The 26,058-nt window shown below is 44.9% G+C and overlaps 5 protein-coding genes across 5 annotated transcripts; 3 read left to right on the top strand and 2 right to left on the bottom strand.

Annotated features, from left to right (window-relative positions):
- Positions 1-710: 710 nt before the first annotated feature.
- Positions 711-4,929, top strand: LOC128431145 (insulin receptor substrate 1). The gene is made up of 5 exons (XM_053417374.1): positions 711-2,384; positions 2,471-2,720; positions 3,095-3,344; positions 3,449-4,013; positions 4,240-4,929. The coding sequence occupies exons 1-5, from the start codon at positions 1,912-1,914 to the stop codon at positions 4,598-4,600; spliced, it is 1,899 nt and encodes a 632-aa protein (XP_053273349.1). The 5' UTR covers positions 711-1,911; the 3' UTR covers positions 4,601-4,929.
- A 309-nt stretch (positions 4,930-5,238) lies between these two features.
- Positions 5,239-7,379, bottom strand: LOC128431146 (C-X-C chemokine receptor type 1). The gene is made up of 2 exons (XM_053417375.1): positions 7,211-7,379; positions 5,239-6,771 (listed from the first exon to the last, which is right to left on the bottom strand). Exon 2 carries the CDS (start codon positions 6,767-6,769, stop codon positions 5,717-5,719), a length of 1,053 nt encoding a protein of 350 aa, XP_053273350.1. The 5' UTR covers positions 6,770-6,771; positions 7,211-7,379; the 3' UTR covers positions 5,239-5,716.
- Positions 7,380-10,026: 2,647 nt separating this feature from the next.
- Positions 10,027-17,177, top strand: arpc2 (actin related protein 2/3 complex, subunit 2). The gene is made up of 10 exons (XM_053417376.1): positions 10,027-10,264; positions 11,672-11,706; positions 11,972-12,084; positions 13,531-13,576; positions 13,808-13,994; positions 14,172-14,265; positions 14,457-14,583; positions 14,676-14,776; positions 15,513-15,613; positions 17,026-17,177. The coding sequence occupies exons 1-10, from the start codon at positions 10,191-10,193 to the stop codon at positions 17,045-17,047; spliced, it is 900 nt and encodes a 299-aa protein (XP_053273351.1). The 5' UTR covers positions 10,027-10,190; the 3' UTR covers positions 17,048-17,177.
- Positions 17,178-18,305: 1,128 nt separating this feature from the next.
- LOC128431144 (keratin, type I cytoskeletal 18) lies at positions 18,306-21,868 on the bottom strand. The gene is made up of 8 exons (XM_053417373.1): positions 21,304-21,868; positions 21,136-21,218; positions 20,895-21,051; positions 20,650-20,811; positions 20,434-20,559; positions 19,687-19,916; positions 19,405-19,439; positions 18,306-18,805 (listed from the first exon to the last, which is right to left on the bottom strand). The coding sequence occupies exons 1-8, from the start codon at positions 21,679-21,681 to the stop codon at positions 18,435-18,437; spliced, it is 1,542 nt and encodes a 513-aa protein (XP_053273348.1). The 5' UTR covers positions 21,682-21,868; the 3' UTR covers positions 18,306-18,434.
- On the top strand, positions 21,627-25,236 carry LOC128431143 (keratin, type II cytoskeletal 8). The gene is made up of 10 exons (XM_053417372.1): positions 21,627-21,760; positions 21,946-22,208; positions 22,885-23,093; positions 23,181-23,241; positions 23,444-23,539; positions 24,054-24,218; positions 24,332-24,457; positions 24,540-24,760; positions 24,855-24,880; positions 25,047-25,236. Exons 2-10 carry the CDS (start codon positions 22,053-22,055, stop codon positions 25,190-25,192), a joined length of 1,206 nt encoding a protein of 401 aa, XP_053273347.1. The 5' UTR covers positions 21,627-21,760; positions 21,946-22,052; the 3' UTR covers positions 25,193-25,236.
- Positions 25,237-26,058: the final 822 nt, after the last annotated feature.

Genomic DNA, 26,058 nt, shown 5'->3' with positions numbered 1-26,058 from the left:
AAACTCTCCATGGGAATTAACGGGAATAAACTGGAAATTGTGTGGGTAATTTATACTAACTGTATTTACCTTGTCATATACAGACATAAATATAAACATTTTGTTTTGTCATAGGCTGATTTGAGCCCTGAGGCAACTTTGGGCACTTGACTATATGCTTCTGCATCTTTGTGTCATTCTTAAAATAGGTCTTTGCACAGTATTTGCAAATGTACACAGCCTTTCCTTCTACATTGGCTTGTGTTAAATGTCTCCACACATGAGATAGTGTATGTGGCATTGTTCTGTAGAATAAGATGAGAAAAAAGCTTGTAAAAAAACACTAAAGCAATGCCTAAGATATAAGTAGTTGGCCAATTGGAATCATCTTTAAAAATATTTTACAATTGATGGATAAATGAATAGAAATAGGCTGGATGCACATATGAAGAATCCTCAATCAGCATGTTAATATATTTTCCCAGTAATATCATTGAAACTTACCTGACTAGTCCTGCACTCTACAGCAGGCCTCAATAGCTCTGCTGTAGTGTGCAGGATGCTGGCAATTATCTGTGCATGTGACGGACGAATGCACAGTGCAGGGTTGACATTCAACGTGCAGCGTGTGCTGCATTCCATAAATCTTTGAAACAGAGTTTTGAATGATGTTTTTATTGCTCAGCGTTTGATTCGTGTATTTTTTTTTTCAAAATTCCCAAAATTCCCGAGCTTAATATTCCCATGGATAGTTTCTAGAAAGTTTCCGGACATCTACCCTAACACTAACCCTAACCCCTTTGCGACCCTAGTTTTAAGGCTTCTAGTAGAAGAGTGCTGGGTTTTCCGAGGAGCTCCTGAAGGCCTCGGTGATGATCCACCTGAGGAATCTGCCATTACACCGAAAAGTGAGAAATGAAACGAGAAGACATCCAGGAGCCGCGGTTTGTCTGAAGTTCACACGTGGTCGCTGAGGTGAGGTCCGAACAAGGTCCTGTGGCCGAAAGGCTGCTGGAAGCCGAGCTAAGGTTAACTATATAACGGTGGTGGTGCGGCCTAGGGTTAGAGTGGTCGTCCTCCAATAAGAAGGTTGGCGGTTCAATCCTCACTGCATGCCGAAGTGTCCTTGGGCAAGATACTGAACTCCTAAATAGCCACATATAGATGTTTAATGCACGAATTGTAAGCCGCTGGATAAAAGCGTCGGCTAAATGACATGACATGACATTTAATGTAATTTAACTAGCCAAGCTCTGCTAAACTAGCTAACGTTAGCTCGGCTAAACTAGCTAACGTTAGCTAGCCTAGCTAACTTTAGCTCGATGAAACTAGCTAGCGTTAGCTTTTTTACTTAGGTGAAAGTTTAGCTCTGCAAAATGTCCCCCCCTTGTTTTGAAGATTAAAAGTTTAAACATAGAAACGTCTAAATTATTCTTAAATAATGAAATATAAAATTGTTGGTAACTTTTCAAATTAATATTTCATTGTATTCAACCTGTTAGATTTTAAACCATTTTCTCAATATCGTAATCTTACATTACTGGATATTGTTGTTTGTAAATTTTTTATTGGCATGAAGTGAAACAGCTGTTTTTGAAGTCAATGATTGGTTTTAAAAATCTGAAATTAGCCGAATATTTCGGTTGTATCCTATTAAAAAGCATTTGCCATGAGATTGTATGAATACAAATACATGTACATCTGATGTACGATGCAAAATACTAGTAATACAAATCGTAACATACACGATTTCAAGACACTTTACATTAGAGGTCAAGTTGTATCCAGAGACAGTGAGACACGACTGAATACTGTGAGTGGTTACGAATCGAACACTAAATTCATCATCTTACTAAATCTTCTATTCCCAGAGCTCTGTTTCTACTTCCTCCCCCGTGTGCATGTGGCAGGTTTTCAGCTGAATTGAGCGAGATGGCTGACGGGTGGGACAACCCCGGGACGTCCTCGCCTGCCTCCAGCTCCCCAGTGTCGTCTCCCTGCTGCAAATCCACCCAGACATGGCTGCCAGCTGAATCTCCCCTGCGCCCTCGCTGGTTGAGTGATCAAAAGGAGCAGGAGGATGATTCTGGGCACCATCGAGTTGGGGTGCAGACGAGTGAGCCTCCTTCCTCTTGTGTCTTTGGGGAACTCTTTTGCCCCAGCCAGGGTTTGGCCCCTCTGGCCCCTCTGGCCGGCACCATCATGGCCTCCCCCTGGCCGCAGAGCGACGTGGTGAAACAAGGTTACCTGGGGAAGCTGGAGCGAAGCCACAGGCGATATTTTGTCCTGAGAGCGGGAAGCGACACGGGGCCGAGCCGACTCGAGTGGTACAAGAGCCGGGAGAAGTTCACAGCCGGGAGGAAGTCTGCCGGCAAAGCTGCCCTGTTCGGATCGAGCAAGCAAGGGTCGGTGAAAGTTAGACCAATGTCCCTGGCACTTTCAATTGAAGAATAATTCCAATCTGCAATTAATTCAACCAACTTTCCTTCAGGGTGATTTACCTGAGGTGCTGTCTCGGCGTGAGTCGCACCGGCAGTTCCAAGAAAGGACACATGGTGGCGCTGTATGCAAAGGATCAGACCATGGTGCTGGCTGTGGAGGACCAGCAGGAACAAGAAGAATGGTACGTTGCCATTAAGAAGCTGATGGAGGGAGAACGGAAGGATGAAGAGCACGGAGGGGGGATCGATGAAGACGATGATGGGTACTGCAGTCTGCCCCCTGCTGCCTTTTTCAAAGAGGTGCGTCCACATTTACATTTCTGTGCATACGGTCAAATTTAATCTAAATAAACAGAATTAAATAGACTTTAAGATTTTGATAATTTGATGGCAAGTTGAAGTTTCCTGAGCTTTGACAACTTGATATTCAAAACTTCTGAAAACCTCAATATTGTCTGTTAATAACATCCCAGTCAACATATTATCTTTTGATCAAATCTGTCATATTGTACAGAATTCAGTGTGTCGCCTTAAGGTAACTCTCTAGTTTGTGTTGTCCAATGCGGAGGTCTTCACTCAATCATATATTATAACTCAACCTAAACTCCCTGGCTGTGTGTATAATGAAAACGCCTCAAACGGCTCTTCATCTCTGCTCCCTCACCTGGTCTCAGGTCTGGCCCGTCTCAGTGAAGCCCAGAGGTCTGGGTCGTTCAAAGTCCCTCGGTGGGGAGACGCGGCTCTGCCTCACAGCGTCCTCGCTCATCCTGGTCAAACTGGGCGCAATCAGCCATTTGCCGTCGGTGACGATACCTCTGCTGAGCGTTCGGCGCTTCGGCCACCTGGACGGCTCGTTCTACTTGGAGCTCGGCAGGTCTGCACCTGACGGCCCTGGAGAAATCTGGATGGAGGCAGGAGACCAAGGTAGTGGAGGTTACATCCATAATTCTACGTTTTTCAAACTGAAACCGTGTCTGCCCACACAAGCATAGGACGATGACCCACCTCTTCATGTCTGTTCTGTCCAGGGGACCCAGGAGTTGCCCAGCACATTCACGAGGTGGTTCGGGAGACAGTCCATGCTCTGCGGGCTCTTCCAAACTTCAGCCAGTCGCCTCCCTCCAACCAGCATCAAGCACTTCTGCTCTCAACACGCAACAGATATAAATACAGAGACAAGGCCGTGGACATGAGGCCTCTGACGCTAGCTCTCAGAAACACTAACATCCACACGAGTCCCACACGGTCTTACATCGAGCCCGGCAAACCAAACGCCACCAAGCCCGAGTCCACTCCGAGCCTGGCCTCACGTCTCAGCCCTGTCGGGTCCCAGCGGAGCTCCGTGCCTGAGACCGGCAGCTACATGGAGATGAAGGCTGAGCACCGCGGTGATGCCGCCTGCAGGTTGGAGAGCTGGGAGCTGGAGGAGGAGGAGGAGGAAGAAAGGTCGGACTACATGATGATGTCTCCACAGGGCAGCCGCAGCTCATATGTGTTTGCCCAGGATGATTATGTGTCATTGGAAAGTCCATATAAAGACAACAGGCCTCCAGACTCGTCCCCGTCCTCTGGCCTCCACACATCATTCTCCAGGTGAGTTCAACTTTCCCCAGAATTCATTCAAGATACAGCCAATGAAATTAAACTATTACAGTGCATATTATTTAAATATATAGGTTTGGGTTCATAGTAGTCGTGTGTGTGATTTGGGAAAGAGTGTTTGCTTCTCTACTTTTGCCAGAATCATGCTGAGGACTCATTTCAGATGTAGTAGCTGCCTCTGTAGTACAGATTAACTGATCTATTTCTCCCTTTTTAGCTCCACCTCTGATGACTACTCTCCTCTGCGTCCATCACGTCCTCAGACCAATGAGCTCAGTCAGAAAACAGACGCCGGCCAATCACAGATGAGCATCAGCTTCTCCACTCGACCGGCGGATGAGCAGAAGACAGCAGCTCAGCGCAGACGCCACCCGGCACAGACCAGCTCCTCTTCCTCTTTCTCTCCTCTGCGGAGCGTCGACGGGCCTCACTCGATGAAGAGTCCAGTGCAAGCCAGTCCAAACTCTGACCTGGGCCGGTCCAGTCCATTCCCAGCTGCTCCAGACCAGTCGGCTTTTAGAAGATACCGGCTGTCGTCCTGTCTGATGTCTTGCTTGCAGTCCGAGGACAGATCCTGAGTTGTCATTCAATATTTAGCCCATGTTGCTGTTGCTCTTCCTTTGGGTTCATGTGTCTTAACACTGAAGAAAAAAAAATTGTTGTTTTTGTAAATCACTGAAGTTTCTTACGTGTCTGTTAACGCACCGTGTTTGTGATTTTGTATTCGTTGATTGGTTTTGAAGAATCGGTTAAATACAACCGGGATGTTAAGCCTGAACCTCACAGCACTGGAGGATGTTGCACTGTTATTGGATGTTAATGAAAAAAAAAGAATAAATAAATGTGAATATTCTGTCTTCTGGCCTTTTATACTCTATACAGCTCAGTGGAAGACTGGATGTTCTACTGGAAGATGAAGTCCCAGTCTGGATGCTTCTAGTGGGTTTTCGGTCTCTGGTGAATAAATGAGAGGTCAGAAGCTTAAATATTCTTATTCATAATAACAAGAAATTGTGCTTTTACTGTCACATTAAATGCTGCAGCCTGTTTTTATCATGATTTGATCAACAGATGCAGTTTGCTCAGCATTTCGAAGACTTCCTGTCTGAGTTCATTTAAAGTTCATTACACAGATATGTTTTTGATAGATTTTCTTATTGAAGACCCTGAGAATATGAACCAGCTTAAAGTCCACAGGAATAAATCTGAAAGAAGGTTGCACAGCTTTTTACTTTTATTGAAAACAAACACAAACTAGATAGATCCAAACATTAAAGCTGGAGTTTTCATCAGTTACATAAAAAAAAGTCAAAAACAGAACATAGGAGCAGTTTGAAAAGGTAAAAACAGGCCTAAAGGCTGATCCACTAAAATCAGAGACGGGAGATCATAGTTTAGAATAGTGGATGTGCTATGTGGCAGTGGGTTCAACAGGTGGCAGCAGTGAGCCACATAGAGCACAGAGACAGAACTGAAAACATCCTGCAGGGGGATCAAACTACAGAAAAATTTGACTTATTCTTTCAGGATCGAATCTTTTATAGGTTAATTGATTATATTGTAGACTTTTCTTGACACTGCCACCTAGTGTATCTGAATTGCATGACCAACGATTGTTTTTCCAGAGGGGGGGGGGTTCTTGAATTTCTTGAGCATCTTGAAGTTGTCATAACTCTTTCTTCCCGGAATAAAACCTAAAAAAAGGCTCCGTGTCCCTCGGAGGTCTGAGACGTGGACCTGCTGAACCTTGACGATGTGGACCTCTCCTTTCTGACCTTCCTCTGGAAAAGCAGCAGCATTTTCTTCCTGAACTTCTCGCCCACGAAGGCGTAGAGGACCGGGTTGATGCAGCTGTGCATCAGAGCCAGACTGTGGGTCGCCACAATAGCCTGGTTCACCGACGTCCTCATCGCACAGTCAAACTGGATCAGGTCTGTCCTCATCAGCATGTCTATGATCATGGTTATGTGGTACGGCATCGAGCAGACTAGGAACGCAATCACCACGGCCAGGATGACCTTCATGGCCCGGTACTTCTGGAAACCACGTGTGTGCAGCAACCTCACTGTGGTGATGCTGTAGCAGACAATCATGACCCCCAGAGGCAGCAAGAAGCCAAACATGTGGCGGATGCCTTTGGTGGCGAGCCTCCACAAGCTGGAGCTGCCGATGTCAAAGTCTTCAGCACACATCATCCTGTCCAAGTCCTCGAACTTGGTGGCTTCATTGAAAAGTTCCGGCAGGCCGAGGGCCGAGCCGAAGGCCCAGACCCCTGCGCAGAGGAGCCGGCTGCACATCCTCTGGCGGCTCTTGACAGTTCCACTGGCGTGCACAATCAGGAGGTAGCGGTCGATGCTGATGCAGGCCAGGAAGATGATGCTGATGTAGAAGTTGGCTTCGTTGACGAAGCTAAGGAGTTTGCACATGAAGCCTCCAAAGAGCCATCCCTGGGAGACCGCCACAGCCCAGAACGGGAGGGTGAGCGCAATCAGGCCGTCGGCTATCGTTAGATGAAACAGATACACATCCGAAGGGTTCAGGGTCTGTTTGCTGGTGCTGATCACCCACCCCACCAACAGGTTTCCTGGTATCGCCAGTAGAAAGATGGCCATGAGGAGGACGCCCACGGCCACAGCTGCTGTGGGCTCCAGAGGTTTCAGCTCACATGGTGACGTGTCTGAATCGAGGACGAACGTTTCATTCGATGCCTCAAAGTAATACTCAGTAAAGACGTAGGTAAACGACATGACTGTGGAGGAAAAACAAGATCAATGCTACGAATTAAAACTCAACTTTAAAAGTGTTAAACTTAAAAACAGATGCATTTTTTTTATTATATGACAGCTGTTCCCTTCAAATTGGGAAGTTGCCTTGTGCAGAGTTACAGTAATATTTGAAACCGCTTTTGCAACAGAGGTTTCAACCTCTGACAACCGTCACGTCCAGACACGGAATCAACTCCACAGGATGTTTATTAAAGTTCACAAAGACCATTTACAGACCATATAAAACTGTAGCAGTAAATCCAGTCAGTCTTTTTACCTGAGAAAAGCTTTATTTTGTTGTTTTTATTTGTTTGGGTTATTTCCTTACCTCGCTTGATTACACACATATTTCAACTCTTGTGTTAAATGTACAACCCCTCTACTTATTTCAATCCATGTCAATAAAGCACTCAGGATGCTCACCTCATGCAGGGGCTTGGTCGCAGCTTGGAAAGACGTCGACAGCTTGAAGAACAGGTTTGTTCTCCTCACAGCATCTTTCTCATGTGTTTCTGTCTCAATGTCCTGTTTCCTCTTCCAGCATGTTGCTGCACTAGTCTGCGTCAGTCACAGGAACAAATGTCACAGGTCGATTCTTAGTTTGGATGGACGTTGTGGAATAAACAAAGTGATGAGAGTGGGTTGCGGGAGGTGATTGGGTAATGAGGGTGTGTGTGTGCAGCTCACGATGTTCTGGAAATGACCTGGTGTAATGTTCTCTGATGCTGTTGCAAAAGTACGGTGTCACTCCCCTGGTTTGTGTCTATATCAATGTTTTTACATGAACATGAAACTGTTGCTGTCATTCATGTTACAATCTCAGTCTCAAAGATGAGGAAGAGGAAGGTGAGGACTTACATCACATTTTTACTTCTTCATATTTTAGGAGGTTTTTCATCTGCGTTTGTTGGATTTTTAGCAGGATTATGCAAAAACAATAGTTCTCATGAAACTTAGTTGAGGTGTGGGGCAGAACTCCAGAAAGACCCCTTTACATTTTGGCGGCTTTCTTTAGTCTTTCAAGACATCTGTCAGAGAATAATGCATGAATCTTGATGAAAGGTGAATTTTAATGTGGTTTCAGAAGGGGACTGGTGGGCCTCGGTGGAGGTATACGCTCCACCGAGTTGCAAATTATTTAGTTTCGATCTGGATTCTCGAAATGTGTGGAGTGAAAGAAGCTGAAAAACATCTGGTTACCAGGTAAACGATTCATGTGCTGAAAAATGATAACCACGCGTCGCTAATGACAGGGGACAGGGTCGAGTCCCTCCTCGTGTCTGCAAAGCTAAATGTCTATTGACACTAAAGCATCTTCCCTTGTCTCCATCAATCACCTCATTCATGTTTTGGTTGGTAAACATACAGTAATCCACATAGCAGAGTGTTGCATCACTGCTCATCAGCTGTCACCACTAACTGCACCTGGAGACTCTGAGGCTCCACGCCACTCAATGGCAGCGCCGTCGTCTGTGTCGCCATCAGCAAGCACGACAGTCCCCCGACGAGAAGGGCCGGCTCTCTAGTTCCTGTTTGCTCTAGCTGTGACTGTGACCTTTAACCGCTGGCACAAATTTCATATTTCAGTCGTGATGGTTAAGGTTGTCGGAAATGGGAAATTATAAAGTGCTGAAAAGATGGAGGAAATGGAGTTCCCTGTAACATAACAATTGTCTGATGAGACAACAAGAGAACAACATGAGGGAGGGAGAGAAAGAGAAGCACAACAAGAAACTCCAAATAAACCAGAGCAGACTTTCCTCATTGCTGTTTTATGCATTAGGAATGAAATGAGGCCGGCCAATCACAAATATGCTTCACCTTACAAGAAGGCAAATGATCAGGTTTATCTAAGTTGGATGTATTGAATTCATATACTTAGAAAATCTTGTATTTGTTTTTTATTATAAACATTTCCATCTTCTATGCAGTGAAAAAGGGACAAAACCCCCATCGCTGTTTTCCTCAGTTTTCAAACATCTCATTTTGTCCAACCAAAGATGAAAGGCCAAAGACAGTCGCGTGTGTGTTTGCCAATAAGATTTTGAACACCCTCAATACATTAGAAGTGTTATCTGTTCTGCAAGTCATCCTCTGCTACTGAAAGCTAACTGTGTCTCCTCTTTCTTGATTTCTTTCTCAATTGGTGCAAGAATTCCCATTGTTCCTTTATTAAAATTTTCAGCTTCTTCTTGCACCAAGGCTCTGCACTAAAAACTGATCATTACTGCGATAGATAAATCACTGGTGTTGACAGCAAGCTCTGGTATTACTGACACTGGTTTAGATGTGCCCTGTAAAAAGTTCAGAACCTATGGTTTCTTCTACGACACCAATAATTATCATGTTAAAGGGAAATGTGTTTTTTTTGTGCCTGTTTGTCTTGTTTGACAGACGAGAGACACACGTTTCATATATATATAATGTGGCCTGGGCAGTTTATTAGGTACACCTCGCACCATCGTAAAGGTTGTAATGTTCCCTAGGTGCTGTTACCCTATCGAGAGTTATATGCAAATATGTTTCTGTTATTCATGCTTCTCACGCTAATACAAATAGGCTGGTCAAACATCTGGAAATGCCTGTTAGTACAAAACAAAAGCAGGCAACATCCTCCATAGTTATTATCCGGGTAAATCAAAAACAATTCTGTGCATCAATTAGATAATATTATTCTCTTGTAGATGTATATATTTATGTGTGGATATGCAGAGGGGTTGCAATTAACCAATTATTTCCCTTGTTGGTTAATCTAACAGTTATTTTGTAATAGTTTAGTTAAATACAACCAATAAAATGTCCAAGTAAATACAAAAATACCCAACTACAGAATATATACACCACAGTCCAAATGCTAAAGTCCTGCAGTCAATATCATACTTTCAAATACAGGTATAGTATTAAAAGTAAATATATAAAGCGTGCAGAAGGGCCTGTATGCACAAATCATTATTGTTGCAGGAAATAAATGTGGGACTCATTTTATTTATCTATTTTATATTTTATAATCTGTTGGGAGTCTTATACCATCACACATATTCTCTTATCTATGGATTATATTTATATTATATATATACATACTATATCTTGTGTATTTATTATATGTATAAAGCAATTTAATGTTCCAGTAAAGTCATTTTAATGAATATAGTAGATTCCACTTCTTAATAACTTTCATTAGAAATTGATGACAGGCAGCATCGCGGGCGCCCTCCTCCTCTTACGGGGGCCGGGGTCCTGACTCTGAAATACGCGGAAGTGACAGGCGGAAGTAGCCTCGACGGAAGCGGGTCTGTCAGCGGAGGAAGAAAATCACCAAATCTGACACAAAGCGGGTCGATCGCAGCACGTAGCTCCACCCGATCATCTCCCCCCTTCTCCCGGACGCCGGCGGCCCGCTGCAATGATCCTGCTCGAGATCAACAACCGAATCATCGAGGAGACGCTGACGCTGAAGTTCGACGGCGCATCCAATGGGTGAGGAATCATTGTTGCACCTGGCTAACCATGCTAACTGCTAGCTTCCCCATTTCTGTCAAGGCGTCGCCTGCACTGAATGAAGCGGCGGGGGGGAAACAGCCCATTCCTGGCTTTTAGCCCGGGTTAGCAAGGTGGGGTTTGAGTCAATAAAACGTATTGAAATACAGAGGGAATTAGCCTAGCGAGCTAACGACACCGGCTAGCCCGGAGCTGGGGTGTGTCTGCACGGTGGGTGTTGTGCCAAAAATGTCACCACAATGAATCCGCCCCCTACCCCCGGGGCGGAAATGAAATGGCCCAAATATCTCAGGTACAATAACAAAATTACCTCATAAATACCGAGCATAACGTGTGACGTGTTTTCACGAGGTTGCAGAAGGGAAACGGTCGCTAGCTCGAGTGTAACTGAGGCTAATGCTTGAAGCTAGCTCGGGTGTAAGTGGGGCTAATGCTCAAAGGCAGCTCGGCAGAGGAAGGAGGAACTGGTGTGAAAGCTCGAGCTGTTTTGCATTGGTGACATTTCTCCTGCGTTTAAAAAGGGATTCAAGTATTTTCATTCACAAGGAAGCAAGTTTTCTAATGAGTGCGAGTCACACCGCGATGACAGGAAGTGCAAATGTGCCTCATTAATTACAGTCCCCCACACAAGTCCTGTCTTCCCACATTGAACTTGGTGGTTCCTTCCAGGAGATCCCATTTATTTGCTTTGCACTGAGGGCAAGTCTGCGGCCACCATCGCCCCCCTCTCTCCCCAGCTTCCGCATTCCGTCAGTCAAGCTGAGTCAAGCCTGCGCTCAGCTGAGCTGCAGCTGATCCCCGTGCAGCCTGGACAAGTCTCTGCAGCGTCCACCTTTTTGAACAAGTCTACGTACAGCGCCGTGCAGCCCTCAGATAACACACTGTGCACTTGTAAAGAAAGGCCACACAATCGAGAGGGTTCATCAACACAAGTCACTTGGATGTACACGTCAATATTAAACAAACACAGACTGTCTCAGCTTGATGTCAAGCTTTTAACTTCCTGTGGAATTTGTGGCAAGCTACCAAGGATTATTGATTTGCAGTTTATTTTATATCGTAATAACTACTTGTTTGGTCTCTACAATATTCATTTAGTTACTTCTGTCTGAGGTTTTGTTTTTATCACCGTTTATTCATTAGTTAATTTGCAGGATTACGCAAAAACTGCTGGATGTATTTCTACTGATCTTAGAGGGAAGTTGCGAAGTGGATCAGGCAAGAAGAACCATTCAAATAATACTGAGATCATAGTGAAATAAAAACAGGCATATTTAGAGAACTGGTATTGTGTGGACTGTGGTGCCGCTGGAGTGAGTTTAATGGGACCAGTTGGGTTAACAAGTAACGACTACTCACCAATATCCCATTGTTGTCTCCTTGCAGAACCAAACCAGAGGCCGTCGATGTGACGTTTGCAGGTGAGATTTTATGACACATTATGAAACCCTCTGATCAACCAGTTGCTTGAGCAGTGAGGTTGTGTAGACATCGACATTATCCTCTTTCTAAGCAGACTTGAGGTTCCTCTGTACAACCCGTGTCAGCGTGACAATATGCTGTTATTTAAGTGGATTGTTATCTCTTCATTTGAGCTGTGTGGCCAGCGTTTGGTGCAGAAGCTGGAAAACAATGCATTAGAGACTTTGTCTTTTATGAAACCTCTGACGCTCGTCTCTTCTGCAGACTTCGATGGAGTCTTGTACCACATCTCCAACCCTGACGGGGACAAGACCAAACTGATGGTCAGCATCTCCCTGAAGTTCTACAAGGAGCTGCAGGAGCATGGGGCTGAAGAGGTAACACACACACAAATGAAAGGGGGGGGTTGCAGAAACAAATCTGTGAAATGTGCACTGTCAGATATGGGGGGCCCCCCCATCGGTCAATTCTTTGACATCCTTCAGAACATGAGCACACACGTTTCTGCGAATCCTGGAAGAACATGTTCTGCTGTACATGAGGAGCTGAAATGTTCATGGGTTATTCAGCTTAAATTAGATTTTAAAACTCTTTTCTGACACAAAAAAACTGGTTGTCTCAGGCAAACGTTTGATTTGAGCGATGAACTCGAGGTGAGCTTTTGACAACCTCTGCCCCCTGCAAACATCAGAACCTGCAAATGTGAAAACTCGAAGCAACAATGTCTTCACTTGGTTTCTGTCTGGTTTTGGAGTCTACCTATTATAAACCGGTGTCTCAAAGAAATGCAGAATTGAATCATGATTGACGTGATATCCACTCACACACACACACACACACACTCACACACACACACTCACAAACACGCCTCCTCAGCGTTAGAGCACTGTCCTTCCATGTAAGGAAGAAAGCAGCTGCTGAGGCTTGTGGTAGAAACAGGAAGTGATTTTGTGTGTCACACCTCAGGTGAGGAAGTGCAGACTGCGAGCTGCAGCCACTGTGTGTGTGTGTGTGTGCGTGTGTGTGCGTGTGTGTGTGCTCAAGTGTGTTGGCGTCTGCCCAGCGTCTTCCGTCAATGTTCCCTAATGGTCAAGAGTGGAGGGATGAGAAAACGGCTCAGCAGCGTCAGTCACTCACTCTGCCTGTGAAGAACAGTTCCCTCTGTCACTCAAGCAGCGGTTTGTTTATTCTCATCGGTTCTCAGCTGATACATTTCATTGAAAGGTTGCACAGTCTAAAAGGACATTATCACCATTCCTGAGCTTGATTTGCATATTGAAGCCAAGTCGACCACGGCTCATTCCACGATGACGGGTATCTATTAAAGTTGAGGCCCCTTGTCGTAAGTCAAACCCCTTCAATTACCTTCAGAGGACACACACACACACACACAACCCCCACCTTACTGCTGAATATTGTTTGTCTCCCTCTTTCTTTTGTTAGTGTTGACATTCCTCTTCTTTGAAGCCAGCGGCAGAGCCCAGAGGATTCCCTCAGGCTCAGGAAATCAAGCAATTTTAAGAATCAAAGGATGTTTTGACAGTACCTGTTGTATATTCTTTGAAAAGCACTTTAATTGTTGGTTCCCTGACGTCTTTGGATCCTTTAACTACAATCACAGATTTCATATTTTTAAAAGCATTTTAAAGCCTTGTTTATCTCTATTAAAATACCTTTTCTTTCATGTGATGCAATTTTGCCGTGCAGCCATTCTAGTGCATTTCATTTCTCTTTCGCCTTTGTTGTGCAGTTCCTCTGTGAAGTGCTTCTTTCTAAAAGTGCATTTAGAGAAGTGTGACACAAATAAATGTTTTTCATTTCAGCTTCTCAAGAGGATCTATGGGAATTTCCTGGTGGCAACAGAGGCTGGTGAGTTCTCAGAAACTTTTTGATCTCTTTTTAGAAATCAGTGACAACATCCTGAATTATGGTTTGAGACGTCGGCTCAGTTCAGAGATCCTAACTGACGGGACATTAGTGTGTCTGTGAGCCGTTCAGCAGCTTTGCGCCCTTGGTTTCTTTATTAGTTAGTGGCAGCTCACAATAAGTGTGAAGTTAAAAGTGATGACTGACTCTAATCTTCCATCGTCTTCCCTTAAGGCTACAACGTGTCCCTCCTCTACGACCTGGACGCGCTGCCGGCCAACAAAGATGACATCGTCCACCAGGCGGGCATGCTGAAGAGGAACTGCTTCGCCTCCGTGTTCGAAAAGTACTTCAAGTTCCAGGAGGAGGGCAAGGAGGGCGAGCAGAGGGCCGTGGTCCACTACAGAGACGACGAGTCCATGTACGTTCTGAGCTTTGGGTTCAAAGGGGCTTGAGTTTCTAGTTTAAGTTTAACCTTAACAACCTTAACAGAAACCTTAACATGTGTTTTGGGGTATTCAGGTCCTATTAGTCCTTTACAAATCCAAATCCTGGTTTCTCTCTGACATGCACCTGCTGACCTGTCTCCTCTTCTCAGGTATGTGGAGGCCAAGAAAGACAGAGTGACAGTTGTGTTCAGCACGGTGTTCAAAGACGACGACGATGTCATCATCGGAAAGGTCTTCATGCAGGTTTGTCCCTTACATGTTATCACCCTGTAATACGTCGAATGTTTTGCAGTTACATTGCATTGCAGCCCTTTCTTAATGCCCTGTCTTTAATGTACGTACTTGTCTTCACATTACAACATTATTACGATATCGATTACACGGTTTCACTTGTCACTAATCCGACACTGTGCCCTCACGCTTTCTGCGAACAGGAGTTCAAGGAGGGCCGGCGAGCCAGCCACACGGCCCCCCAGGTGCTGTTCAGCCACCGGGAGCCGCCGATGGAGCTGAAGGACACAGACGCCGCCGTCGGGGACAACATCGGATACATCACCTTCGGTCAGCGTCCCCTTCTTCTTTGGCTGCACAGTTAACATGAAGGGTTTCCTGATTTTGTTTTCATATCTGTTCTTTGTCGTGACTCCTTCCAGTTCTGTTCCCACGTCACACCAATGCCAATGCCAGAGACAACACCATCAACCTCATCCACACCTTCAGGGACTACCTGCACTACCACATAAAGTGCTCCAAGGTCAGTGCAGTGAGCAGGGCCACAACACAAACACACCACCTTGTAAAGTCCTTAAGAAATGCTTGTTTTGGGAATATTTGTAGCTTCATTTATTAGGTTTGGGGCAGATTATCTGTTCTTTTACCGTGATACCTTCAGGCCAGAGCTTAGCTCTCACGGGCTCATGAGAAGATTTGACCTTGGTTACATTTTTTCTCCGCCTTACGGCCCCTCATAACTCAGCAAATATCACAAAAACCCAGTTTAAGAGTCTAAAAGATGAAAGTCTGCTTTAATTAGAGGGAACAGTCTCTCATGGTGTAATGGTACGTTCTGTTCCATCACCTTCTGTACAATTGAAAGTCCAGCCACAGGACGGGAGGGCCCACTTGAAGAAAATTGGCTCTACCACCTTCGCACTTTTTACTGTCCGTGTGTGTCTCATCAAAGCCAGTTTTTTGGGATGGTTTACATTCGAGAGGCGCCTGTTTGTGTTGTTCCGTAAGCCCCCGCGGCTCAGGAGGCCGATACTGGAGCTGGATGTTGGATGTTTGCTCCTCAGACACGAGGGAGTCAGCGTGGGTGTCACCATGGACTGGTTTACGGCTCAGTGTGGGTGGTGTCAGCTGTCAAAAAGCCAAGATACCTCACCTGTGACAAACACTTGAGATTCTGCATCTGATGATGAAACCTATAAAGCCCGACTTATTTAACAGAGGAGATTAACTTGTGATTCATGTCCCCGTCTCCTCCGCAGGCGTACATCCACACACGCATGAGGGCCAAGACGTCCGAGTTCCTCAAGGTGCTGAACCGAGCTCGACCCGACGCCGAGAAGAAGGAGATGAAGACCATCTCGTAAGCAGCCGCTCGTCTCCTCTTGTTGACACCGGGTCTCGGTTCCATGTTTGGGTTAAAGTTCAGAATCAGAATGTATTTATTGCCAAGTAGGTTTACACCTACGAGGAATTTGCTCTGGTTATTGGTGCATACAATGAACATAGAACATAAAAACATACAAACACAATAGATACAACACACATAAGAAAAGCAATAAAAAGAAACAATATATATTTACTTCTTATTTACTCCCTTTTTCTAATATTTATACAAAGTAACATTTATTTAGACATAAACACATCTAAATAAAATATATATAATAGACAAAAGATATAAAAAGTGAAGTGAAGTGAAATGCAAGACAGTGTCAGCTCTTCTACATCCTGGTTTATTTCTATTCCTGTTGCAGAATATTCTTTATGATCTCACACATGCACTACACACACTCTAAGAAAAATATTAAATTAATGACATCAAAAACTACAGGTTATTGTTAAGGTGATCACTCCAGAGGATGCATCACCTCTCTAACGGGATCTCATGAGGAAGAAGGTGTAAACAAACCAAACACTTTGGGAGTGGGACTACTTTCTCTATCAGGGAAGAGATGCTCTGCGGTGACACAAAACAAAAACCAATGAAGAGTCCGGTTCAGCTCCAGCTCTTCTGTCCACCACACTCCTTCACTCGCTTTTTTTTCATGGCTGCTATTTTCAAAGCTCCACTCGTCCCTCTCCCTGACGTTGAGACCTTGAGCGCTGCTGCAGCTCATTGATGAATCATGAATGTTTTTTGCAGCTGAAAGCAGAACACGGCCCGATTTAGACCTCACATTACACCATCGCTGCATTTTCTCAGATGGAAGTATTTCTCTTGGCTTTACGAGTCCACTGCAATCTGCGGGTTTGTGTGTTTTTGAGGTGTGTGGCTGCCGTGTTTGAAGTGAGTCAGGGAGGATATCATTTTTTAAAAGCTCTCCACTTGACTCAAAACTCCCTTACAAATACTGTCTTAGCCTTGTGGCCCTGAAATAATTGTGGGAGTTGACACTGTCTTAACACAGAGAGTCTTTGTTCTCTGGTTAATGTGTCACCGGAGTCTGTGGGGATCCTCCGCACTCGTCATGTGTTGTGAGTTTCGAAGAAGGAGAAACATGAATCACAGGTTTGGCGTCAATTTACAAAACAAACATAAACCGGAAAAAAGTAGAGTGTCTCTGAAATAATGGAACCAAAGTGGAAGTGTCATTGACACACTGTTTGACGAGGATGTGAGACAGACCTCAGGCACTGATCTGGATCATGTTTAATAGCAAAGTGTGTTGAGGGAAGGAGGAGTTTTCCCACAGCCAAGGCTGATTGTTGGCGTTTGGATCAAAAGTTGAGAGATTGATGATTTCGATGCGTCTGTTTGATTTTTCATTTCTTCAGTGGAAAGACCTTCTCCCGCTGAGGCTGACCCCCATCAGAGAAATCCAACCCCCCCCGTGGACACGCCCCCAAACGCGCCACGCTTGAGACTCCACGCCACATCGGACAGGACGTCAGGATGCCTCCAAATGTCCAAGACCCCCCCCCCCCCCCCCCCCCACAAAAAAAAATGTGTCCAGTCTTTTTTCTTTTTTTTTTATGAATAATGTTGGCTCTACTTAGAGGAAGCCAACGCTCAAGATAAATGGAAAAACGGGCATTCCTTGCTTTGCATAGTTAAAGAGAATTATTAGTCCTATATAAATATATATATGAAAAAAAAGAAAATTTTTGATACGATATCTTTTACTCCATTTGGTACTCTGGCTTGCCCCCCCCCCCCCCTCTCAACCCTCATCATACATTATTCATGTTCCTGATGATTTCAGTCCTCCCTTCCTCTCTGTGCCGTCATGTCGTCTGTACCATTGTCATTTGAAAAAAATAAAATGAATCACTCTTACAAAACAAAAAGCATTGCACGTGTCTGTGTTGACTCATAAATCTCATTTTTATCAATCCACACATTTTCTTTCCTTTGACACAGATTTACAAGAGAATCTTTCTTACATCATAAACGTTTATAATTCAGTTTTAAGACTCTTACAATAAGTTTAATGAAGATGCAGATTAAGGATTACATGGTTCTCTATTGATTGGTGCTGTTGATATAAAAACTTGTATAAAGACCTTGATTTTATAATATATGTTAAAGGTTTATTCTCTTTTCAGAAGTCTACATTTCTGCTTACATATGTTTCAAATATTGATTATTTCTAAAGTGTATGTTTTGAATTGTCAGCTTATTTCCTGAGTTTCTCTCACGACAGGTGGGAAGCAAGTTGTGTGCATGTGGCCAATGGCAGCAGTGACTATAAATATTATATTATAAACACGTTATTCATCAGTAAAAAGTCATTTTTTAAGCGTAAATGCAGAAGATTTGATAGTTTGCTGTTTTTCTAAATGTTGATTGAATATTTTTTGGGTTTTGAACGACTGGTCAGACAGAAAGAGACCTGATGATGATGTCATCTTGTGTTGTGGGATATTATGATGAAAGTTTTCTCACGTTTTACAATCTAAACCATAATAAAGAAATAATATAGTAATTATATAATAATAATACAAGTTCATACATTTGAATTTTGGCGAAACAGTGTCTGCCTTATCGTAGTAGCTGAGCCACCCCACAGTTTATGTTAATGTAATGATGAAAAAACAAAATGATTCACTTTTGGCAACAAATGTCTTTATTTTCTGACATCAGAGAAAACAAACAACCTCACGGAAGCATTTCAGGTTTGGCAGCAACAGTCGGTTAATATGAAACTTGGCTGATTGACAGAAAACATCTTAGCTTTTTAAGGTCAAGTGTTGGTGACTTCTCCCTCCGTCTTGGGCTTATCTTCTTCCTTCTCGGAATCAGAGGAGGAGGAAGAAGAAGAGGAGGAAGAGGAGGAGGAGGAGGAGGAAGAGGATGATGAGGAGGAAGAGGAGGAACCCTTCTTAGCTTTGGTCTTGGTTTTCTTTTCGGTTTTCTTGGTTTTCTTTTCAGGTTTGCCGTTCGGTGGAGTTGGAGCCTCTGCATTATTGGCAGCGACCTCCTCGGCCTTGATGGGGTCTCCTCCAGCAGGAGGGCTGGACTTGTTCTCTGGGTTCTTCTCTTTCTTCACAGCGGCTTCCTCTTCCTTCACTCTCTGCTCCCTCTCCGGCACCTGTTTGTCAGGCTTTGGCCGTTCTGCAAACAAGAAGATGAATCAGATTTTACGAGCTTCAGGCAAATAACTGTGTTTATCTCCCCTTTGGTCCCTCGGCCTTTCCTTTAGTTCAGTGTGCTACTGCTGGAAATCAACAAGTCCCCAGAGTTGGTTGGAAGCAGGACAAATGACATTGGGTAGCTTGTGAGAATCAACCTTTCTGATTGAGTGGTGACAGGGTGAAATGTGAAAACAACTCTAGAACATTTTGGAAAAATGCCTATTTGCTTTCTCGCGACGCTTTGGACTCTCATGTCCAACGAAGACGCTACAACTAGTTACAACCCAGTTTTAAGCTAAGCAATCATTTTCTGACTCTTGGCAAGAAAGCAAACAAGCACACTTCACAAAACTATTCCTTAAACCAAGGGTGATGTGAGGGTTAGTTTTCATGCATGGACTCTGCACACGACTCCATCAACCTTGATGTTGATTGAAAGAGAACGGAAAGGTGTAAACCACGCTTTCCAGTGTTAGTCAGTGTCCGTGGCGGCAATTTGACTGAAACCTAAACTTTCTTGGCAAAGGCAAGCTGGAATCATTATGATCCTTTTGCTTTCAAGCTGGATGTGTAACTCACCGCTGTGAACTGCGTCCTCTAAAGAGAACTCCAAGCTGTTGGGGAAGAAGAGGATAAGTGTGTATGTGTGGAAGAAGGTCTACCGTATTTTTCTGTTCCTATGTGTCAGGGTGTGTTTATGCCAAAAGAACCCGGACTGGCTGTAGCTTTGAAATTTATCAACATTTTATTCAATCTTCTCATCTAACTGTGTGTTTCTAAACATGCCAAACTCCACTGCAACCATCACGTTTTCCCAACCAGAAGCTACAACCTCCACTATCTCTCTCCGCCCGTCCTCACCTCTCCGGCTCAGTGGTCATCCCGAGGATCAGCTGCTGGTAGCTATTGATCTCCGACTCCAGCTTCATCTTGACGCACAGCAGGTCCTTGTTGTTGTCCACGTGGTGCTCCACCTGGGACCTCACCTTCTCCAAGTCCGCCGACAGGTTGAGGATCCCCACGTTGAGAGGGACCAGGCGTTGGCCGTACTCCATCTCCGTGTTCCTCTGGCTCTCCTCCAGGTTTCGGATCTGAAAGGAGGACATGGGGGTGAATCTTGGCTGCCCACTCTTTTCTTGGGATCCTACCCTGAACTTGATTCATACTTTGAAAATAAACTTGTGATGTACAACCTTGGAAGAACACACAATAGACAATAGGTTACATTGACCTTTTACATCACCATTGCTTGTTGATCCAGGTGGTTTGTCAGACGACAGTGAGACGGGCCAAGAGTTTGTCTAAGTAGCAGGTTTACAGTATAATGACAGGGGGCGGGGGGGAAGTCTGTGAGACAGGTAGCCTGCGGGGGCGGGGTTGGTAGCATTCCTGACATGAAGATATCGTGACATAAATATTTAGCTTCAAGCGTTTTTTGGGACTTTGGGTTCTGAGTGCGATCTTTTATTTGTCAGATGTCGCAACCTTTTACAAAACACTGTGTCTACACACACGTCTCTGGAATGTGTAACGAACAATTTGCATACGGGGAATGTTTGGTTCCAGGGGATTTCTCTCTGTTCTCGTCCATTTCATTTGTGTCTTTACCGTGCTCTGCAAACCCTGGATCCTAATCTCCAGCATTTGTTTCTGCTTGAGCAGAACCTGGTGCTCTGACTTTCCAGAATGCAGGACCTCCACGTTCTGGGCCTCCACCACCTTGATGTTTTCAAACTGGAGAGAAGGGGGGGGAGAAAGAGAAGATGAATATGAAGACACCATCAGGGGATAGGGAGGAGATAGGACATCCTGCAGGTACTGTACCTTGCTCTGGTACCAATCGTCAGTCTCCTTTAGGTTCGTCTTGGCCAGTTTATCATACTGGCCGCGGATCTTGTTGAGATTATCGGCCAGGTTGGAGTTCTTGGAGTCGATCTCGACAATGACCTCAGAACCCTTGATCTTCTCACACAGGCCGTTCACATCCTGCAAGAGCCACAATTGCAAATCTGCCTCACATCTCAGTCTTTAAAGTGTGTGTGATTTTAGTTTTAGTTTGAAAGCCTCACATCTTTGTGTTCTCTCTTGAGGCGCTGCAGCTCCTCCTTCACCAGCTCAGTCTCCTTCTTCGTCTGCTCGCAGCTCCGCTTGGTGTCCTCAGCCGTCCTCTTCAGATCCTCCAGGTCGTTTTCCAGTTCCTTGCGCGCCTTTGTCTCATCTTCCTCCCTGCAAACACGAAAACAATCAAGAGTGATGCACAAATACTCACTCCATCCAAAATTGTGGTTGTAATTGCTCTGCAGACCAAACCTATTCTTGAAGTCCTCGTTGGCCAACTTGGTGTTGCCGATCTGGAGCAGCAGCTTGGCATTGTCCAGGGCGATATCTTTGATCTAAGGACAAAAGGGCAGGATAGAATAGATTTAGCATTTGTCTTATTTCAAATCCTTTATTTATTCTTAGAATCTGATGACGGACCTTGTCCTTGAGCTCATCCAGTGGTTTCTCGGTCTCATCCCAGTCTCGACCCTCAGGTGTCTTCCTCTTGGCCAGAATCTCATCGATCTGCTTCTCCAGGTTGTCGTTCTCCTCCCTCAGCTGCTTCACCCTGTCCAGGTAGCCGGACAGGCGGTCGTTGAGACCCCGCAGAGTGTGCTTGTCATCTGCGGGCGCTGCGGGAGCGGCCGGAGCTGCAGGAGCTGCAGGTGTGGCCTGAGCGACAGGTGCGGGGCGCGGGGCGTCCCTCTCCGTCTCGTTGCGCAGGACGTTGCGCAGCCCCTGGAGGCTCGCCACGGACGCCCTGGATCCTCTTCCCCCGGCTCCTCCGAACATGCTGGCGGCGGTGTTTGAAGGCATGACTGCAGCTGGATGTCTGAGAGCTCACACGGACTGTATCTCAGCTTGGAGAGTCACCTGATGGAGGCAAAGGACGCAGGTAGGTTTTTATACCTGCTTTTTACGCACGAATCCGCCCCCCAGTGGTGCCATTGGCTCCCAGTACCCAACAACACTCCTGACAAACTGGTACACACTGGAAATTCAAGTTTTCATGTTGACTTTTTAGTATTTCTCGCTTTGATCTTGCACTTGTCCTCTTGTGATTGGACACACGGGGAGCAGTGGCGAGGTGATGGGTGGTCCCTGTCCGGTTTAAAAGCAGCTGCTGCGGGGAGCTGTCTGTGCCTTCACCGCTGATTCCTCCAGCATCTCCACCTCCAGCATCCAGCATGTCTCAGCCCAGAGACTACAGCAGCCAGTCCTACTCCCCGGGGAGCAAGGGCCCGGCCAGGAGCCAGCCCACCAAGATCAACACCTCCGGGAAATCCAGGGAGAAGGAGGACATGGTGGGACTCAACGACAAGTTCGTCCAGCTGATTGACAAGGTCTGTAATACTACTACTACCACTACTGCTGCTGCAGATACTACTGATAATAATAACAATACACAAATAACTTAAATATTTGGGGAAATTCTGAACTAAAGCAACGATGTTCTCTATATTGAAACTGGATTAGAATAGATCAAATGTTTTAGAAAAGGTAAAAAAAATAAACAATAGTATTTAGTTTAATTTCAAACAATTATAAGAGACTCAAATAATAATGATAAAACAATACAAATCAATTAAATCAGGCAAATCAAGACACACTATGATTTGCCAGTTGATTTTATGTATGTGACTGTTGCTGATCCCGGAGCGTGGCTGATTCCTCTGTTAGGCTTTGAGCCGTGAATCTTTCTGTCACCTGAGGCCATGGAAAGTACTTACAAGTGTCTTCACTCATAAAGAACTCAGGTTTTGAAGGAATTTTTGTTTTTTGAACATTATGTATTTACATTTGATTCACAGATTCAACACATCTCCTCGTCTCTCTACGTTCTGTCTCGACAGTAAACATGATAACAGGCTACACACACAGTGAAAACCTCCTCACCTGTCATTATCAACATGAAGCACATAACATGTAAAACTCAGCCGCTGGACAACATAGCAGAAAGGGACTTTTTTTTTTAATTTGAGCCTAAATCACAAGTACATCTGTTTCCCTCCGCCTCAGGTGAAGAACCTGGAGGACGAGAACAAAAAGCTGGACACGAAGCTGAAGATCCTCCAGGAGCAGGAGGAGTACCAGGGGAAGGTGGACGACATCGTGAAGCAGCTGGAGAACGAGCTGGAGCAGCAGATCGAGACCTTGCTCAGCGACCAGGACAAGCTGCAGGACGAGCTGATCAAGAACCAGGAGGAGGTGGAGGACACCAAGAAGAGGTCAGCACCTCACACCTCACACATTCATTCAGATGATTCAAATGGGCACAGATGAAATGTTCACCCTTTATTCTCACCTGGTCTCAGGTATGAGGACGAGCTGCTGAAGAAAGCTGATTTGGAGAATGATTTTATTGTCGCCAAAAAGGTAACGTGATCCACTTACTCTCCTCGTTTAACGAACCTTTTAGAAACAGCAGTAAAAACTATCATGAATTAATTAAAAACTAATTAAAAACATGTTGTATTTTATCTACATCAAACTGCTAAGTACTATATTTTGAAATATTATATTTTGGAGGCAAATTCCTTACGTTAACATATTGTTATTCATATATTTATACAAACAGGATGTAGATGAAGGTCACTTGGAGGAAGTAACTCTGGCCCTGGAGCTGGAGGACCTGATGGGAAAACTGGACTTCCTCAGGATTGGCTATGATGAGGTAATAATGTTTTTTTTTTTCTTTTCTTTTTTTTTTTTTCTTAACATACAATAATAATGCTATAATTTATAACATATGATATTGTACAGCAGTGATTCCCAACTTGGGGGTTTAAAAATATGTAAGAAGAATATATACCTATATTGATAAAGTTACAATTAAAGGTGCAGTGTGTAAGAAATAGGTGAAATTGATCTATTGGGAGAACATTTATATAAAATGATTGTTTTCACTAGTTTGTTTAATCTAAATTGTATGAATTGTCTTTACCCTAAAATGAGCCCTTTATATTTAACTACTTTATATTTACATCAGGAGCGGGTCCTCTCTACGGAGGCCGCCATGTTCTTTAGGGTACACAGGTTGTCTGTCAAGGGGAGGGTGAGGTGAGGGGTATTCAGCTGCAACATGCAACTTCACCACTAGATGTCACTAAATCCCACTCACTGAACTTTTAACACCAAAGAATGAGGATCAGAGAACAATATTCCGTGCTCGTGTCTGCCCCCTGCAGGAGATCAAGGAGATGGAGTCCCTCGTCCAGAACAAGACGGTGATTCTGCCCGACAACAGCAAGCGGTCTCTTGACATGAAGGAGATCGTAGAGAACGTGAAGAACCAGTACGCGGCGGTGGCCAACCGCAGCAGACTGGAGGCCGAGCAATGGAACCAGAAGAAGGTGAGGAGGGTGACGCCAGGAAGTTGGAACTTAAAATCCAGTCGTTAAAACATCGGTACAATAATAATAATAACAAGATGAACTCACCATTGTTTACTTTTTCCCACACTTAGATCGAGGCCATGGTCCAAACTGCAGGACAGCGTGAGCAGGACGTGCGTGATCTGAAGAGGGACATCTCAGACCTGGTTCGCCTCATCCAGAGACTCAACGGGGACCTGGAGGCTCTCATGAGGAAGGTTTGAAAATCACATAGACTTAAAGTTCGATTTCAGTCGTCTTCATCCAAGCCGCCTTCAGCTTCTCTTCCTCTCCCTCTAGGAAGAGTCTCTGAGGAAGGACATCGACGACAGGCGTGACGAGGGCGACCTCTGCCTGCGGAGGTCCCGGGAGGACATCGCCCAGCTGGAGGAGGCCCTGAGGCAGGCCAAGCAGGACCTGGCCGGGCAGATCCGCGAGCACCAGCAGCTGATGAACCTGAAGCTGGCGTTGGACATCGAGATCGCCACGTACCGCAAGCTGCTGGAGGGCGAGGAGGAGAGGTAAGACCACATCGGTGTTTGGTGTATTCACTCGTTAATAATACGATTCATTGATTCTCGTGTTAACCACTGTCTCTGCTCCGTCCCTGTGAAGAATGAACGGCATGATGCGCCACAACGGTGAGAACCTTTTCTCAAATCATAAAAAAAGCATAAAAACTGTGAAATACAAATGATATTGATGTTTATTTGTATAACATATATAAAATGGACTAAAATCAAACCTCTCTTTCAATCAGGTTTCTAAAAAACCAACCAACCAATCCACGTCCTTACTCGCACACAGACGCTCACCTGCCCGAGAAGCCGCGGGCCCCCCATCCCACCGCCATCCCCCCGGTGGACCCCGCCTCCAGGAAGCGCCTGCTGATCCGGGTGGAGGTGGAGTCGGGCCGGGTCGTGTCGGAAAGCTCCCATTACGCCGAGGATTGAGCGGGGGGGGGTCCGGATATCTGCTAAAATGTGAATTCAAACGTGATTGGATCAATGCAGCTTCTTGGGGGGGGGGGGGGGGGGTTGTCGCAGAATTTGTGCTTGGACTTGGAAACTCTTAATTACGTGCTGTGTTCTGCAGCTCTTCTTACCGTGTGGGGCTCTTTGGTGTAATCTATGTATTTTCTCTACATCTGTGAGCAAAATAAAAAATTAAATATTGACTTTGTGCATCAGAAAATCACCCGACTCTTTCTTTTTGAATGAATAAAAAAAGGAAATGGTGGGATCAAGCAGAAGGTCAGAGGAATGTTTCTGTCCTGCTGGTCTCCATCTTGTCATCTTATCTGGTGTTTTACTATATTTCCTCACATGTGTATCTTCTCCTCCCTTGTGAGTCTGGAAGAAAACATATTTAGACAGAGGGTACAATTGTTGACGGAGGCGTACAACAACCGGGAAGTAATTCTAGTCTGAGCCAGAGATTGATGCCTGTCATACGAAGCTTATCTTATCGTAAAGCTTTGGAAACGGGCTTTAATCAGTTTGAATGTCAGACAATTGCATAAATGTGCTAAAGATAGAGACAGAGACTTGTTTTGATGCAGAGGAGAGGAGATGGCGCCTCGTCGTCCTCCTCCTCTTCTCTGTCTTCCTGACATGAACACGATGCTCTGATGTGGAAAGCTCACTGGAACCCGGCTGCTCAGCCACAGGACGATGTCACATACGTCCTAATGTCCCACAACAGGTCGGACCTTGTTTCGCCCTTTGACTCGATTAAAAGCAGCGTCTCCTCCTTGACTTAATGCCGTCTGTCCCCTTTTCCTCCCACATGTTCTGTGCACACGATTTAAAAGCACATC

This window comes from Pleuronectes platessa, chromosome 24 (genome assembly GCF_947347685.1).
Source record: "Pleuronectes platessa chromosome 24, fPlePla1.1, whole genome shotgun sequence".
Lineage (NCBI taxonomy): Eukaryota > Metazoa > Chordata > Actinopteri > Pleuronectiformes > Pleuronectidae > Pleuronectes > Pleuronectes platessa.
This window is presented reverse-complemented; position numbering and strand designations above follow the sequence as displayed.

Excerpts from the sequence above, each read along its gene's own strand:
- LOC128431145 (XM_053417374.1), top strand. The coding sequence starts at position 1,912 with ATGGCTGACGGGTGGGACAACCCCGGGACGTCCTCGCCTGCCTCCAGC. Across the intron at positions 2,385-2,470 it reads TTCGGATCGAGCAAGCAAGG|GGTGATTTACCTGAGGTGCT; the intron begins GTCGGTGAAAGT and ends ACTTTCCTTCAG. Across the intron at positions 3,345-3,448 it reads GATGGAGGCAGGAGACCAAG|GGGACCCAGGAGTTGCCCAG; the intron begins GTAGTGGAGGTT and ends TGTTCTGTCCAG.
- LOC128431146 (XM_053417375.1), bottom strand. The coding sequence starts at position 6,769 with ATGTCGTTTACCTACGTCTTTACTGAGTATTACTTTGAGGCATCGAAT.
- arpc2 (XM_053417376.1), top strand. The coding sequence starts at position 10,191 with ATGATCCTGCTCGAGATCAACAACCGAATCATCGAGGAGACGCTGACG. Across the intron at positions 13,577-13,807 it reads CCTGGTGGCAACAGAGGCTG|GCTACAACGTGTCCCTCCTC; the intron begins GTGAGTTCTCAG and ends TCTTCCCTTAAG. Across the intron at positions 14,777-15,512 it reads ACCACATAAAGTGCTCCAAG|GCGTACATCCACACACGCAT; the intron begins GTCAGTGCAGTG and ends TCTCCTCCGCAG.
- LOC128431144 (XM_053417373.1), bottom strand. The coding sequence starts at position 21,681 with ATGCCTTCAAACACCGCCGCCAGCATGTTCGGAGGAGCCGGGGGAAGA. Across the intron at positions 21,219-21,303 it reads TGGATGAGCTCAAGGACAAG|ATCAAAGATATCGCCCTGGA; the intron begins GTCCGTCATCAG and ends TTTTGTCCTTAG. Across the intron at positions 20,560-20,649 it reads ACGATTGGTACCAGAGCAAG|TTTGAAAACATCAAGGTGGT; the intron begins GTACAGTACCTG and ends CCTTCTCTCCAG.
- LOC128431143 (XM_053417372.1), top strand. The coding sequence starts at position 22,053 with ATGTCTCAGCCCAGAGACTACAGCAGCCAGTCCTACTCCCCGGGGAGC. Across the intron at positions 22,209-22,884 it reads TCGTCCAGCTGATTGACAAG|GTGAAGAACCTGGAGGACGA; the intron begins GTCTGTAATACT and ends CCTCCGCCTCAG. Across the intron at positions 24,458-24,539 it reads TGGAGGCTCTCATGAGGAAG|GAAGAGTCTCTGAGGAAGGA; the intron begins GTTTGAAAATCA and ends CTCTCCCTCTAG.